Raw genomic sequence first — 17,575 nt, 5'->3', positions numbered from 1 at the left:
TCAGACTTGTTTGATTTTGGGGGGGTTCAGGCTTTTCCTTCCCCACTGTTTCTATTTCACACAGAAACTGAAATGGTGAAGAGGACCATTTATGACAGATACTTTATGAACACAGAAGGAGATGATCTGCAAGTTCTCAGGAGCTTGGACTGTCTAAATAGGCAAAAAAATGGCAATAATTTTCTAAAATTCACAAGGCAGACCAACAGCAGAGATTAATACTAAGTTTTCTGTCTCCTAGTCCAAAGTCATCTACTAAAACAAACATTTTTTTAGTTAAGAAAACACAAGCAAAACTCATTCTGCTACAAAAGAAGGGAAAAAGATTTCCTCCTCAGCAGTATAGTTACAGAGAAAGCAGATAATGTTTCCCCAAGTAGTTAACAGAGGTAGGTAGCAGACTGAAAATGAAATAGTAAAGCTAAGGTTAGAACTCCACACTGCATAGGATACAGCTGGCTTTGAAAAAATGATACATTAGTCAAAGATGACATTCAACTCATTTGAATTCCATGGCTATTTGCAGTCCCAGATCACATGAGCATATAACTCAAATATTGTGTTCCCACAGGATGTAAAATGATGCCATATGAGAGAATAATATCTTATTACATTCTTTGTATAAAGCAAATGAAAACATTTTATGGCAGAAGCATTAGCAGGGACTCAAACTTAGTAGATCAATGGTGGTACAGCAGTACCACAATTTTGCTCTTGGTTAAGTAGTTGTGCGCATTCCCAGGAGACCTTCTTGTGCACTGTATTTCCTTTACAACAGTAGTATATTTTTAAACCTTTTCTTAATATGATGATTTCAATTTCTTATATGATTATTAAAAAAAATTCTGCTGGTCACAATATAGATGCAACAAATTTTGTAGAACTGACACTAGAACTTATATATATTCAATTGTCTAAAAACTCTAAAACACTGAAATACAAACATATTTAGCAATATTAACACTAGAGCTGTCTGTTAAAAGTTGTCATGTTCCATGCAAAGAAATACACAAAATAACCCAAATGTTACACAGCACACTGCTCAAAGGTTATGAGATCTCAAGAAGTGGGTTTGCCTGTGCAACCTGAAAGCAAATCTGATTTTCCCTGTGACACAGGCTTTTTGTGATTTTGTATCTTTTATACTTTTTATAGCCTTTGTATTATTGTCCAATTGGCACCCAGACCTTGGACAGAAACTTCAATTTCTTCCTGGATTTAGCCATGATACTAATAATCTAGAGAAGCTGAGGACAAAGTGAAGAGAACACAAGTGTTCTCTGATGAAAAGCCTAAGGCAGAAAAATGTTCCTTAGGCATTTACAATTCTGTCCAGAGCTGTATGCTTCTTTTACTAGATACAGCCAAGAGCAAGTAGTAGGGTTCTGAAAACATTAGAAAATACCTGCTTCGAGTGACCAGAGGAGCAAAAAGTAATCAGGAGTAATCAACCTGTTAAGAGCTCTGAGAGTCTGTGAATTGGTGCCAAAAACACTGCATTAAGGCCAAAAGACTCATGTGTAAAGACTTAACAGAGTCTTCAACCAGGAAATATGACAAAGTAGCCTAAATAATGAGTTCAGTAGCAAGGCCAAATCAAGGAACAGCTAACACCACCTGATCCTTATGGCAGGACCCAAGCAGCATACTCTGGTTCATACAGACTGGGTTCATTCTTCCAAGGTAGAGTTCTTCACTGATAGATATTTCAACATTTTAGTCTAATTAATTCTCTAAGTGCCCATAGACCATGGCAAAATTCATCTTTCGTGGCACACATTACAATTCTTTGTAAAGATCAGTAGATAATAATAGGTATTTTATTAAAAATGAAGGCAAACGCATTACTGGTGAACACTTGTGATTTTACCCCCACAAAAAAACCCTCCAAACAGCAAAACCAGTTCCTCAGTGTACCATTCAAATTTACTAACCTCCTTTTTCTGGTTGAAATGCCCTGTTTTAATCACTTCATACCTCTAATGTCAGCAAACAGAAACAATTATTCCACTTTCCTTATTCATCTTCAGAATATAGTCCATCCATCCCATGCATTGAATACATTCAGTTCTCTATGGAGAATACCAAACTCCCCTCCACATTCACAATTTTCTATAAAATTCAAGCCCTTATTAGAAGGTATGAGAGTACTTGAGTTACCAGTGGAAAATACATTTTAAAAGCTTTTCTTCAGTACGAGAAAAATTAAGATTTTCTCAGGAATGAGTGGAACACTGTCATTGAAATTTCATCAGTCAAGGTTTTCCTGAAGGACACCTGAAGATGTTCCTCAGAGTGACAATGGGTACATATCCAAGACAAATAGTTAAAGTTTCTCAAACTAATATATAAACAGAAGATAAGAGAGGATCTTTCCATAGAAAGTATAAAGTAGTGTTGAATTCACATAGTCATTTCTACTTATAACAACAGAAATGCTTTTTAACATGTTTGCTGTTTTTTCTGGGATACAGTTACTTTTCTTCGTAGTAGCTAGTAAGGGCTGTGTTTTGAATTTGTGCTGAAAACAGTGTTGATGAAAACACAGAGATGTTTTTGTTACTGCTGAGCAGCACTAACACACAGTCAAGGCCTTTTTTGCTTCTCACACTGCCCCACCAATGAGTGGACTGGGAGTGCACAAGGAGGTGGAAGGGGACACAGCCAGGCCAGTTGAGCCAAGCTAATCCAAGGGATATTCCATACCACATGGTGTCATGCTTGGTGTTTAAAGCTGGGGGAACAAGAAAGCAGTGGAGGAATGTCCAGAGTTATGACGTTTGTCTTCCCATGTCACTCTTACTCATGATGGAGCCCTTCTTTCCTGGGAACAGCTGAACACCTGACTGCCCATGGGAAGCAGTGAATGAATTCCTTGCATTGCTTTGCTTGCATATGCAGCTTCTGCGTTACCTATTAAACTGCCATTATCTCAACCCATGGCTTCTCTCAGTTTAATCCTTCCAATTCTCTCCCCATCACAGGGGTAGTGAGCATGCGGCTGCGTGGTGCTTGACTGCAAGCTGAGGTTAAATCATGCCAATATGGAATTGCAATTCAAAATAAGTATTAGCTTACCTGACCAGAAAGCGATGTAAACCAACATCAAAACTTCTGTAAGAAAAAAGATTCACAATATTTTTATTATTAAAGGAATATTTTTCTCTTGGGTATTGTACAGACACTGTATTTCAAAACATTAATACCAAAGATAAATATAAAGTTAATGGAATTGACAAACCAGAAGCAGAAGTGTAAGACACAATTTCTTTTCTGTAATGACATGAAATTTAAGATGATCATCTTTTAACATGATTTAGATGCATGTTAAAAAGCTCACAAATTCCTTGTTGTAAACTATTAACATTTAGACTATTATAACCCACATAAAGCATAAATTGTGTATATTGTTATTGGAAATAATGTCAGCATCCTGATGACCAGCAAGTTTGCACATTTCGTCACGTGCAAGTAGATCCTCTGTGCAAAACTAGTGTGGAATCCTTTCTTTCCCCGTTTCTGCTCTGTACTGCACTAAAACACAAGGGATAGCTGTGAATTCTCTCCATGATAAAGAATAACCAAAAACCCCCTTATGTCTCCTTCAGATATAGAATATACCAAGAAGTAGACCTTCCAAGTGTGTTCCGCTCAGATTGGTGAGGAAATTAACTTTGAGGCCTTCTGACAGTAAGTACAAGTTAGATCACATTAGATTACAAGAACCATGTCTGAAATCTTCAGCCCTAACAACATACATTGACAGTAACTGTCAGTGTTTCTTTCCATTTTTAATTTCCTCCATTGCTCAGACAACTCAGGAGAACCAAGCTCACAAACAACTAATGGCAAATCTTTGATGCTACATGAAGGTATCTGCTGATTTACCGAATTTCATTTACCTAATATCCTAAGTACATGCCAACTTTATGTGACTACCAGTATAATCCCAGATTAGGCGTGTGCCTAATAGCACAACTGAAAAATGCAAATGTCTTATTTCCAGTGCTAGACTTGCTCTGAAATGGGCTTACATTTCAGGTACACAGAAAACAGCATTCTATTCCAAAAACCATAATTGATCATTTGAGTACAACACAGTCTTATTTTAACAGTACTGCTTGCAGTGTGCTGCTTTCTACCTCAAAGAGCAAGAGAAATCATCAGATAGTTAATGGCATCCTGATATCAGCAGATAGATAATGAGCTGCAGAAATTCTAGGAGTTAACAGGGAAGGAAATTCCACTGGTTCAGCTGGGTGGAGAGGAGCAAATTTTTCACTTAAAAGCTGCCTTGCAATAGAAAAACATTATGTCAGGAACATGAGCTGGTCATCATTAAACCTGTATTTTTCACATTCCTTTCCTGAAATCGTTGACCATTTTACATTATTGTTACATTACTGTGCAATTAAACTGCATGAAGTGCATCCAGTTATCTTTCTTCATTCCTCCTGCCTGGACACATACTGTAATTTGGCTCCCTCTCTTCACTAAAATATTCTGTGTTGTACAGACGGTTTGCAGTATCAGAGCTGCCCACAGTGTGTTTTTATAGCTCTGAAAACCTTTTCTTCCTAGGACCAAGAATTCAGTATGTTTTTGCTGGGATGGGGAGAAGAAGAAACTGGTACAGTTTCAGGAGAGAGCTGTATGCTGAACAGCCCTCTTGCACTTCTTCAGCCAAGCTCGTCTGCTCAAGGTCTTCAAGCTCTTCTCTGATGGCAGTAACCAATCTGGTACAGTCTCTGAAGGGACAGAAGAACCAAGCTTCTTGTGGACAGGGATGTGGAGCACAAAAATATCATTGCTTTTGACACTGAATCAAAAGCCAAAGGACTTTGCTTACCACAAGCATGGAAACTGAAAGGTCCTGCTAACTTGAGATGATCAGAGCTGAAGGAGGTTGGGGTGGACAAAGCTAAGGCCGAGTGGGTTCAGACAAGGAGGGAAAACAAGACAGTTTGTGTAGATATCATGACATGCCATCTCTTCTCTCATTTTTCACTCTTTCCAAAACATAATGCACTTGCTACTAAAAAAGTTTTGTAAGTTTTTTTCATCTGGGCTTTAGCTATTGACTATTTTTTGGAAATATTTTAATAAGTATTAAAAATGAACATGCATAGAAACAATTTATTAGAATAAATGAAAAAGAAAAATTATCAGAGCCTCACTAGGTGTAATTCAGCATACATAGATAGGGTCCGTTATTCCTCAGTTGATTTTGTACTGATACATTTCAACAGTCTACCCAAGATCCTCAGTTCTCAACAGTGTAAGCACTTGTTTAAGATGTAACTGTGCTATGACCAAAAGAATTTTGAGAATATACAGCATCATACGAATGTGCGCCTAGATCTTAAAGATCCCTCAGGACAGTATCATTGGTTAGGTCAAAAAGCAACAAGGCTGAGCAATTTCAAATTGTAAATGGAAGAAATGGTTGCATTACTTAAGGCTATGGATATTGTGTACATACATCTTGGTTAATGAATAGAAATATTTTGCAATGCAAAAATATTGAGAAGATAGGATTATGGGAGGCTAGTTTTGACAAAAAAAATACTACAGACACTTTTGACCGTTCTGCTTGTTCATATTTAAATACATACTGCAGCTAAGTCTACAAATGAAGTGAAGATACAGTGAAGTAGCAGAGGCAACAGATCTGGTAGATGCACCTATTCTCAGATGGAAAAGTTAAAAAGGGGTGAAGAGGGTTTGTAGAACAATGTTAAGACTGCAACCTCGGGGTGGAACAAGCACCTTTGTTAAATGAAAAAAAGAGAACAAATCACACTGTTTTGGCATTAAAAATGTCATAGCAACTCCTTCAACATCAGAGGACTCCACCTATGAGGCATGACAGTGTCCCTCACAATTAACACAGAATTACACCTGCCATATAAAATACATCCATATTTACTTGATATTACAGTATAGTTTATAATGAGCTTCACACGGCTTGTAAAATCCTGAGGTTCTCTGCAAAATACACAATTTATCTGGTAGTTCTTGCAATTTAGGGTGCCTCAGTTACATAAGTTTCAGAAATGCTTTCAGAAATCCTGTAACGAGCACAAATTTTCAAAATAAATGTTCTCATTAAAATCTAAAACAAGAGAAAGGATATCCATAGCAATATGAGTGAAAAGTGATTTACCAGTTAGATTCTCTATTCTATTCAAATGTCACTAGCAATATAGTATTTCAAATTTGTGAAAAATAAGTAAAATCTAGTTTATCAAAATAGTAATGGTCTTTGGACAGAACAAAATCTTGACTAGTCAGTGGAACAATAAAGGGGAGATATATTTAACCTCAATTTCATAATCATAATTACATATTGCAGATAATTTGATAGGGTTTTTTTAATAAAAACATCCCTAATTCTGTTCCTCTGAAGGGTAGTTTTGAATCACATCTCTATACGCATGTATCAATGCTTTTGTTAAGCATGGAAGTTTTAGTTTGATAGAATTCAACAAATGGTTATATGTACAATCCATCATCATCAACTACACTAAACCAACAAAGACCCTTTCCAAGAGGTCTTTGAAACCTCTGCCTCCAGGCATACATCTCTCTCCTCAAGGTACATTTTCAGAATTATTTCACAGACGTGCAGCTTCTGCTCTGAAAGCTAAATGCATAATGCAACAACCTGCCTCCAAATTTGCATTCAGCACAAAGCTGATGGGGGAAATTAAAAAATTATACGCACATGTCATCCATTGGATTGTTCATGGTCCCACTTTCCACAAAGCTGTGCTTTCCTTTAACTGAGGTCCACACTCTGGTTCCTCAAAAGAGGAATTGTGTGAGCCTTTAGCATACAACTTTTAAACTCAATGAAGTTATGCCAGCCTATTCTATTTAAGGACTTGACCCCACATTGACCTAGATGAAAATTGCTTCTTAGTTTTAGGGACTACAATTCACAATTCCAGTATGATGGCTAAAGGACTCCCACACACAACGAGGTTTGATTGTTGAGACCTCATGCCTAATGATTTACAATGATATAAAAAACATAAGTACTGAGCACATGTCAGGGTCATAAGAATCAATTTAAAGTTAAGCTAACTACTGGAGACATTTTTTATGAAATTAATTGCAACAAATTTGAATCACCCAACCCTGATTTTGTATATCCATATTTTTAAGCCACGTGCTGAAGAGAAACCAGTGCAGTTTGTTTTCCGCCAGTTCCTCCCCAGGACTGCTGGGCTGCACGCTACTCCTGGAAACAAAGCATGCAACATGCAGCATAATCTGAGAAGATTTGGCTAATCATGCACTTCAGCAAAGATGCCCTCTGCAAGCAGGCAGTACATCACCACTCAAAAGTAGATAGTGGCATGGTTCTTACTTTGGGCCCTACCTTCAGGGGAATAGACCTACATAGATAGTTTGCCATTTGATAAAAAAAAAAATTAAAAAAAATTCAGTAGATGAATGTAGCTGAAGACAGGTAAATGTGATACTGTATACCCAGAGACTGTATTGCATAATAGACAGAAATATCCCAGACACCATAAAAACAGTTGTGTTGCCAGTAAACACTTCTGAATGCAGAAAGAAGTAGTCTAACTTCTATTAGCAGGAGAGGAGTTCAAGCAGCAGCACTACTCCACATTTCCCTGGAGCAAACAATATAATTGCACTTGAATCTCTTCAAATCATTTAGTCTAGTTGCCATTTATGGCAATGATGAAATCCAACAAGTAGGTTAATTGTTCTAGTTCTAGTACTCTGGATATTCACCATCTCAAAAATAGCATTGTAGTTGCTGCAATGTTTCAACAACGGTTCTTTGCCATTCCTTTTAAAACATGGCTAAACTTGACATTAGAAAGTCTTACTCATTCCCATATCCTCAGAGTAGCCTGCCCTATTTAATTGTAGAACTGTGTTTGCAAGACCAGCACTTCCATTAGCTGTCTTTGCAAATAAATGTGGCATTTAGCCAGTGAGCTGCTGACCAAGAGTCTCTCCCACAACAGAACATTTTGCACTGGAGACTGAGAGGTCATTGAATGGCATCTGCTTTCACTGACACAGCGCTCAAGTCACTTCATTGTTCCTAATTCTCAAGCAACTGTCTTACTGGAGGAATGCACAAAAGACTGTGTAAACAGAAGAATTCCTCTGACAGATGCCCCACCATTTAGCAGTTCCAAACTACTTTTCTGGATTCTCCCATATCTGCTCTTGTTTTTTCTAATGCTGCCTGTGGCAACCTTCCCAGCAGGCAATCCCTCAAAGATGTATGCTTCCAAATTACAAATAATCACAACTCTGCAATGTAAATCTGAAACAATTTTTAGAGTCTTGTCTGAAGAGTAAGATTACTACCAGATAAAGTCTATGTACAGATTTTGTAAGTGCTATTATTTAATGTCTCAATGAACTATAAAACTTTGCTAAAGCAAATCCCCTGGAGGGGGCACACCTACCAAGTAAAGTATTTTCCAAGTAGTTACTGCTACCTATTGATTCATTCTCATCTTCATTATTAAGTAAACATCTGGGAAAGCCAGCCATATTTTTAAAAGACACTTTGCCTGTCTATAGCTTGCATTGATTCAGACAGTTTTCTACAAATTTACCTGAAACCTACACCTTCTAGCAAAGCTTGTCTCTTCAGTGACAATCAGCACAAGTCTTCCTCTAAATAGCATAACTGCCACCATACTCTACATACACTATTTATAAAGCTGATGCACAACTTAAAATAGAAAAACAACAATTAAATTGTCACAGAAGATGTTACAGTAGAAATAAACACAGCAAGCAAACTGAAAATATTCACTTAAAATGCCCAGATTATTTAGTGTTGCTAGTTTTTAAAACGAAGATGCATAATGAAAAATGCAATGCAATCCAATATAATAATCTGTTTGGATTTATCTATAACCCAAACTATGGAATATACTTTTGGACACTGAGCTTTTAAAGTCACCTTGTAACATTTTTCTGGGGATTCTTTTGCCACATACAAGCATGTTCTTGGAGCTATCATTTTTCACTTCAGCCTTTCAATTACTGCAATATACTCTGTGAATTCCACCCACATACAGATACTAGTCTGCCCACTGATATGGTAGCAGAATTGGGAACAAATACATATTTGGACCTCTTTTGGCATTCCTTCAAGATAAACACTAAAAAATCCTTTCATTTCCTATGCATCTCCATTCTTACCAAGCAACCTAGAACAAAAATCCTAGCTCAACCCAATCAGAAAATTTCTGTTTAAGTGAATCCAATGTTCTTTTAAACATCAAGATCTTAAGAACTTGCTAAGCCTAGATATCAAGCTTCAGTGGACTGTCTTTTGTTTGCAAGCTTTGATTTTAACCATCTGCAATGCAGCAAACTAGTAGCTTTCTTTCATTTCAATGTAAAAACACAGCTAAAAGTAAAAAAAGAAAATCTACGCTATTTGAAAGAAAAAATATGAAGACTGTCAAATGCTTTCATATCATATCTTTGACAAACAATTTCATGCTACAGTAATAATAAGCAGGACTTGTATATACACGAAGACATCTTTTTATCATATTCTCTGACACTTGCTTAAGGACATACTGGAATTTTAACACTTCATGCTTAGATAGAACACTTTGAATCTGTGTTCTGTTTCTTCCTGGAATGATTCAGCTGTACCTCAAGTTGCCTTTTGGTTTCCTTCATTGTCAGAACAACCAAAGCTGCCGCTGTGTTCAGCCTGTGCTGGAGACCTCCACATGGAGTTCCTGCTTGGTGCTGTAATGCTCTGCAGCACCAACATGGCCAGTGCACAAACATTTATGTTACTTCACAAAAAGAATACTCTGTAGTTATGTGATCACTTTAAGGTAAAACTCTGAACATTTTACTCAGGAAGTATTTACTGCATAGCATCATAGGAAGAAGCTAGGGCTTCCTGAAGCAATAAGGGTGGTGGGAATCCACAATGAAATCCTGATCCCATCAAAATCAGCAGCAAAACCCTCACTAATTTTAATGGAAACAGAAATATACCTGGATTGACTCTGGACAGCCTGTATAAGGCAGAATACAGTCCAACTTTGGTATACATTTTGTTAGACACAACTTCACCTCCAAGTAGAAAGCATCAATAAGTCTCAAAGCTTCATCTGCACAGTTTCAGTTATTAGTTGGGATCTCAGGCTGGAGACACGCAGAGTAAAAATAACCCACTATGAGACAGCTGCAAGGAGAAAGTTCTTTTGAGGACCACATACAAACACTTCACAACGCTAGTGGCCTCCAGCCTACGAATTGGATCCATGACCTAATATGTTTTGTTGTTTTATTTCAAATCAAACACAGAACCTGTATTATATCAGAAAGCCTGAGGAAAGTTTTAACGATTCTATGCAGTGACTCCCCCTCACCCCTGTAATCTCCTGGCCAGAAAGAGAAGCAGAACTTTCAGCAGGCATCAGTCATTGCCAGTGTTAATGTAAGATTACACACAGGTCTGCCTACTCTGGAGGCTTTAAAATAAATTAATTCTGTTTCTCACATATCCAATCACATTGGATCTTGGTGATACAGTTCAGCAGACACTTTCTTAAAAAGAGCAAGTCTCATTTGTATTCTGTTAATCTCTCCTACAACCCTTCAGAAGAAATATTGCTTTAATTTTATATTTTCCCCGATTCTTCAAAAGCCTGTGGTAGCTCATGGAGAGCAGATGAAACCTAATGCCCATTAGTGGCAAACTCCCATAGGGTAAGTTCTCCCTCAGTCTTTCTCACATAAGACTCTTGCACTGCAGTGTGATTGTCCAATTACTGTGAGATCCCTCTTCTTATTGCAAACAGAACAAACAAGTTTATTAACAGCCATTACTCATTTTCTACAGTATTTGTGAGCCAGCAGACTGCTGCTTGCTAAATGTGAACAGCAGTAATAGTTTGTATCTATGCAGAGCTCTATGCACACTACCGTGAAGAATGGGCATCACAGGTGATTAGCAGTAGATGGGCTTAGCTTCATTGTTAAAAAAGCCCAGCAATTTTAAATTACAGTTACAATGCAGTCACTACACTACACAAAAGAAATTCCAACTATTATGTAATTTAGATCCAAGTAGAATTAGGGTGCTTAATTATTTTGCCTCTTTTTACACTCCAAAGAAACAAATAGATTTTTTTCTCTTCTGAAGAGATTTAAGGAGCCTTTTAAAGCTTTAATATAAACAGCAAATTGAGCTGTACAGTGGATAACTGTAGCATTTAGCTGATTTCAAAAAAGCAGTTTAATCTTTTGTCTTCATCAGTGAGAGAACAACTACTGGTCCAGAACTACAGTCTTTCACATATTCAGGTGACATGTTAGCTAAAAATCTGTCACAGATCAATACCCAGCTTTAAGCATCACAATAGTTAAAAAAAAAATACAGTAAATCAGGGAGAGTGTTATTTTTCAACTTTAGAAACAAGTTATTCTACTACTAAAAATGTGCAGTAATTCTACAATTAAATGCCCAACATTGAGGAAAGAAGCTGAGGTATTCTGATACTGGCAAGCAGGTGTAACATATAAAGGTGTAACTCCACAGCCTTTCTAAGGAAGGCTCTCCTCTTCAAAAGCCCACCCTGACTTGAGCTGCCACTCCACACAACAGCTGTGTGTTTAACACCAAATCATACTGCTGAGGGGTACCAAGGGGTTGTAGGTGGCAAGGACACACAGGGATATTTGCCTCACATTCAACCCTAGTTCCTACACACCAACAAAAGGAAAAAGAGCCCTTCCTTTTCCAAGACTCACACCCAGAATCCTCAAAGAGCACATAAAAATCTTCTCAAGAATGAAAACTAATATTCCTTAAGCATTTTAAAGCACATAAGCCACCACTCTATGCTTTACATAAGCTTTCCATGATGAAACTGTTCTTATGCATGGTATTTCTACTACCAATATGGGATCCAGTTCAGTCTACTTGTGCAGACAGGACACAAACCAGATCTTATGATTTCACAGTGTTAATGTCTGCAAACATAGGCTTCTGCACACTTTGGCAATATTGATTTATTCTATTCTTAATTTTCAATACAATTTTCCCTTACTTCATACGCACTAGGCCATTTCAACACTATTTAGTCCAAATATCCTTTTAAATCTTTTTTCATATTTAAGATATCATGTCTGAAAATATAGAAGGGGAAAAGATGCCTTTTAATTGTGAAATAGAAATCTGCAGCATTAACATTTTTTTAAGATTAAAACCAGTGAGAAGCTAGATAATTAAAAGACATTTTTATTTTAACCTGATACACTGTCTACAACACACTGCACAACTTTTTTCTTTGAAGATATCAAATAGTGGAAATATACCAGAAGAGACACCTAAACTCCAGAGGAAAGGGAAACATGGATGAGCATGTCCTTCCTTTTTTTGTCGCTCAGTTGCAGCTGCTGCATATTCCCCAGAGGCACAGAGTGCTTTCCAAAACATAGCTGTCTAGAATAATAGGATAAATACAAATCGTCTGAAAATACCTGATCCTCTTGAAGCTGGCTGCTAGGCCATTTACAGTACTGAAAATGAGATTCTCTGTTCACAGAATGTTCACTCTGTTCACTGAAAATGAGATTCTCTGTTCACAGGTAGGGTTGGTCCAGCATCCCTGGCTTGAAGCCACAGACAGCACCTCTCCCCAGGCACAGAACCCCAGAGAAGTCTTCCTACAGCTTTGAAAAGCAGCTGTTGCTGCTGCTGCTGCAACCCTTTCCACAGCAAGTTGGGCAGCAGGTCTGAGCCACAGATATGGATATGCTATTTAAATTTTTTACCAGGCTTCGGGTGATTCACACTGAATCCCTTCTTCAAACTGCCATGGAGATGTGGAGCTTCTTTTGACTGCCTGCCTCTCCTTCCCCCTTGTAAATTTTTCAAGGACTGGTAACTTCACTGACTCCTGAAGATACCTGCCATGTAAAGGAGTTTGACCCATCATTTAGCATCCTTCCTTTTTGCCCTGCAATTACCTCCAAATGAAAGCACAACAATAACAGCAATTTGCTGTTATTACTAACATATAATCAGAGAACTAAACCCACAGGAAGGAAAAATTTAGGGAGAAAATCTGCTACCTCCAATTTCAGACTATCCATCAGACTATCCAGAAACACCACAACAAAAGAGCACTACAACACCCAAAGAGAAAGAAAGACCCTTTCCCTGTTTGTTACAGTACAAGCCCCTAAATGTGTAAAGGCACATTATTCTGAGTCCAGAGGCAGGGATGTCATCCTGGCTACACATATCTGCAGTACAGCTGTAGTTATTATTGTTATAGGCAATTATGTTTGTGTTAACTTGTGCCAAACATTGGCTATTTGGGAATTTAAGGGGGCAAGCTTCCCAAATCAAGCATTGACAGAAACACCGTTTCTGATCTTATTTAAATGCAGGGGTGAAAATGCACTCAAGTGAATACCTTTCCTCTACAGGTCAGGAAATCCATTTTCCTTGCTTAAAAATCTATTCCAGTCCTCACCATAAGCCAAGAATAGACAATTAAATAAATGCTATCAAGAGTTTAAGTCGGCAATAAAAGATGGGAAGTTTTTGCATGCTATTCATCATTCCAGAATTACTGCATATGGTCACAGTGATCTCTTGTGCTCACACTCACACATAACATCAGTATCAGACTTGTCTTCTCCCAGAAAAGAATCTGAAACTAGGGGAAAAAACCCTGGTACAGTCCTTTTCGATAGACATACACAAGGAACCATTCCCAGAGGGAGGAAGGTTTCAGGAACAACAGTAAACGTAGACAAAAAGTATCAGGATGCGGAAGAAACAGATACAGATAAATTTACATTATCACTTGTAGATTCATTTTCTACGGATTGGTTATAGCGAAGAATGTGATTAGTCCACAGCAAAACTCTAATCCATAACTTGGAACAATCCACTGAGACCTTGCACATTTTTTTCATGTAAAGCAAATGCTTCAGCAATAATGAGGCAGGTAAACGAGACTGAATTGCAGACAATCTCTTGCAAATCACAACCCACACGATATTTTTGGATGCCACCAAAACGTCTTGTGGGATAAACTTAACATGTGTTCATACAGAAGTGTGAATGTGTGTCTGTACATGCAAAATACAGCCCTCCTAGTCCACCTGTTAGCATGCAAGAAAATGGGGGGTTGACATGTCAGACTCTTCTCTGGTCAAGTATCAGGGTATTAAATACAAGGTGGAATCTAGAATTTATAGCATAGTACTTGAAAATGGACAGATGTTTACCACTGCATCTTTTATTTTTCCCTGGCAGCATTTCTTCAACTCCATTTTCTTTATCCTAGATGAAATTCTGTTTACGGTGAAATTTACTTTCCAAAACACTACTCCTTAATGCCTTCCTGAAAAGCCTCCGTCCTGCCTGAGACTAACCTATATTAAACATGCGTCAAGTTTTAGCACAATTTGTCACGAACACACTTGGCTCCAAATTATTTTGGGATAAGATACTTGGGAATGAACAAATTTCAGGGTGGAAAGACAAAGAAGAGGTCATAGAATGGTTTGGGTTGAAAGGGACCTTTAAAGACTGTCTAGTCCCAACTCCTCAGCCATGGGCAGGGACACCTTCTGCTTGAATAGGTTGGTCAGGGTTCTGTCCAATCTGTCCTTGAACACTTCCAGGGATGGGCCATCCACAGCTTCTCTGGGCAACCTGTTCCAGTGCCTCACCAGTTTACCTCTGAGTAAAGAATTACTTCCTCTCAACCTCTCATCTTTCACTTTAAAGCCATTCCCCCTTGTTCTATCACTATCTGCCCAGGTAAAAAAAGTTTCCCTCTTTCTTTTAAGCCCCATTTTAAGCTATGAGGTCTCCCTAGAGCCTTCTCTTCTCCAGGTTGAACAACCCCAACTCTCTCAGGAAAGGCACTTCAGCCCTCTGAGCATCATCAAGAAGTGTTGTGCTTCTGCACATTTCAAATCAGTCTATGACCAGAGATAATTGGTTTCTTATGCCATGGTGTTCCCATGGCATGTCAAAACATATCCAATCAGTGTGTCCAACAACTTTGCAGAAGAGCACTTGTCACACTCAGTAACGTGGCATAGAAACATAAAAATAGAAGCACAATTTTTTTTTCCCCACAAACAGCAGCAGGCCTGTTGTCCTAATTTACAAACTGACAAGTTTCTTTGTGGAATAAATTGCCAGTCATTTACCAAAAAGTCAAAACTGATATAGGATTTAGTTATGTACTACCTATTGTTCCTGTAGTTTCAACACCATTACTCTTCCACTAAAATACTTTTTCATATTGAAGTAATTTGCAAGTTTCCGTAACTTTTTCCAGTTGCACTACACAATTCACACCCCCACCTGAAAAGTTGTATGGCAGACATCAGCCTTGGCTAATTCTTTAAAAGCACTTGCAAGTTTCCGGCAACATTGGTTCTCTCCCAGAATTCATTTCCTTGCTTTTAACCTTGGGGACAAAAACTAAATTTTAATTCCTTATGACTTAAGGTAAAGCAGACACTAAAAACTAAGTTCATGTGCCACTGAACTGCTACTCTCTCTGGAAATCAGGAGCTCAGAGGCTCCATTTCACAGCTGTGATAAAGGTTTTGAATAGCAATATCTTTATCATGCACTTATTAGCTATGCAGCTGCATATTTAGCAAGCTAATGATACCCTCGTAAAATGAAACCACAGTTACACATTCAACACCTGTATTTGTCTTGAGACAGCAAACAAGATTGATCATTTTTTGACTTGAGAGACTGTCTTGATTAAATGTGACTTAGGGAGAACCTACTATAAGGTTGATAACTGTTTTAATTAAAGTCTTTAATTTTTAGGTCTGAATGGACAAAATTTAGTTTATTGTTTAGTACCATAAACAGAGAGACAGAATACTTGATTTGGTTCTTTGATTCCTGCTTTGCTTTTCAGCTCTAGAGAAATTTCAGATACACTGTGGTATTTTTCTTACCTTCCTGACTGAAAGCTCTTCCACCTGCTGTATCATAGTGAATTATGTCAGCATGTACTGATTATAAGTGACATTGGTCTGGATGGGTTGGATCAAAAGCTTTGTTATGCTCAAAGGACACCAGGTGGTGGTGGAGGAAGACTCCTAAGTAGCATATTTGCATTCCTTACATTGTGACATTCATGTTGCCTTTCCCTTCAGGCTACCTCGTCTCCTTCAAGATCTGCACTGCTGAAAGCTTTGAGACATAAAAACAACAATAACTGGGTCTTCAAAAGCCGAGCCAGCATAAAACCCTGTTTCTAACAGTATTCTCAAGTGGACACCAGTAAGAAGGGTAAGAGTGAGCCAAGCATACACAAGCACTTTTTTCTGAGCAGTGTCCCTGATGCCAGCCAGGTAACAGTGGTGTACTCCATATCAACTGGATCATTCCTGGACACTGCATTTCCCAACCTGTCCCTTAGAAGCCTTTAATAAGCTTTACCAGGCTACCGTTTTATGAAAACAAAGTCTAGTACACATCTCACTCCACCAGCTTAAAACTAGGCACTGCATTATTAACATTTAAATTTGACCCACTCTAATAAAGTTGCTATGAACATTCACATTAAAGTCCTTGTATTCACAAACTACAAAAACCTATTTAGCATCTTAAGGAAACACAGTGTCACTTTTCTAAAGACTTCGCAACATGAGCCATTTACTTCCCCCATTTTTGCTGGCTTTTCTGCTAAACCCCCAATTTCCCAACTTCCTGTCCTGTTCAGTCATACAGTTCAGAAACAAAGGCTATTATTCCTACGTCTAACACGACATTCCTATACAGTATGCCAATATACCACAAAAGACTGCAAAGCCTCTTGGTAGTGTGATTGAAGAGTTTAACTGTAAAGGCATAAGGGCATCATAATTCAGGGCATTCACAAAACTTGTTAGATAATTGAGAACGACCCATAACACTAGCAGCTACAGAAAGCTCTAGTATCTACAGGACCTTGAGAGCAAGAAATCAAATCAGGTATATATTAACTGACTTTTTTCAACACTCAAAGTAAACAAGTTCAGTCTATGAGGTAACTTATTATTTCTGACAGTGAATGTTTGATATGAATTAAATAATTAGGCAAAAGGTAAATATCAGCACTTGACATTTTTTGCTTCTATAAAGAAATAATTAAGTTTTCCACTTAGATATTAGTTTCAGGTTTTTTACAAATGTTATGAATATTTTTTAAGGGGCACCCAATGTTTTTACTGTGATACACCACACATATTTGCAGGTGTCGAGTACCTTTGCATGCCCTGTTATGACTACCTGGCACAGCAGTGTCATTGGTATTTGTGAAGTTCATTTTCATTTGGCACCTCCAGAGCAATACACAGATTCCCTGGAATAAGAACTGGAGACAGAGAAAAACTGCTACTGTTTGCAAATTTGCTTGCAAGGGCCAGCAGGCCAAGAGATGCTGCTCTCAGGAGAATGCCTGGTAAAAGTGACAAATTTTTACATTAACTCTCTAAGTCTTAAGTTCAAACTCTGAAAGAGCATTTAAACCAAGGCAGTTGTTAGTAA

The 17,575-nt window shown here is 37.9% G+C and overlaps 1 protein-coding gene across 2 annotated transcripts in view; it reads right to left on the bottom strand.

Moving 5' to 3' along the window:
* The window catches only part of HHAT (hedgehog acyltransferase), a 146,606-nt gene that overhangs the window by 108,425 nt on the left and 20,606 nt on the right, over positions 1–17,575 (bottom strand). Inside the window, exon 9 of one of the 2 annotated variants that reach the window (XM_027682037.1) lies at positions 3,079–3,114. The exons of the other annotated variant lie outside the window; for it this stretch is intronic. Coding sequence (XP_027537838.1) covers positions 3,079–3,114 — 36 coding nt within the window. The remainder of the gene's footprint in view (positions 1–3,078; positions 3,115–17,575) is intronic. 2 annotated transcript variants of the gene reach the window in all.

The sequence above is a fragment of the Neopelma chrysocephalum genome, unplaced genomic scaffold (assembly GCF_003984885.1).
Source record: "Neopelma chrysocephalum unplaced genomic scaffold, ASM398488v2 Primary Assembly neopelma1_61b, whole genome shotgun sequence".
In the NCBI taxonomy this organism is placed as follows: domain Eukaryota; kingdom Metazoa; phylum Chordata; class Aves; order Passeriformes; family Pipridae; genus Neopelma; species Neopelma chrysocephalum.
This window is presented reverse-complemented; position numbering and strand designations above follow the sequence as displayed.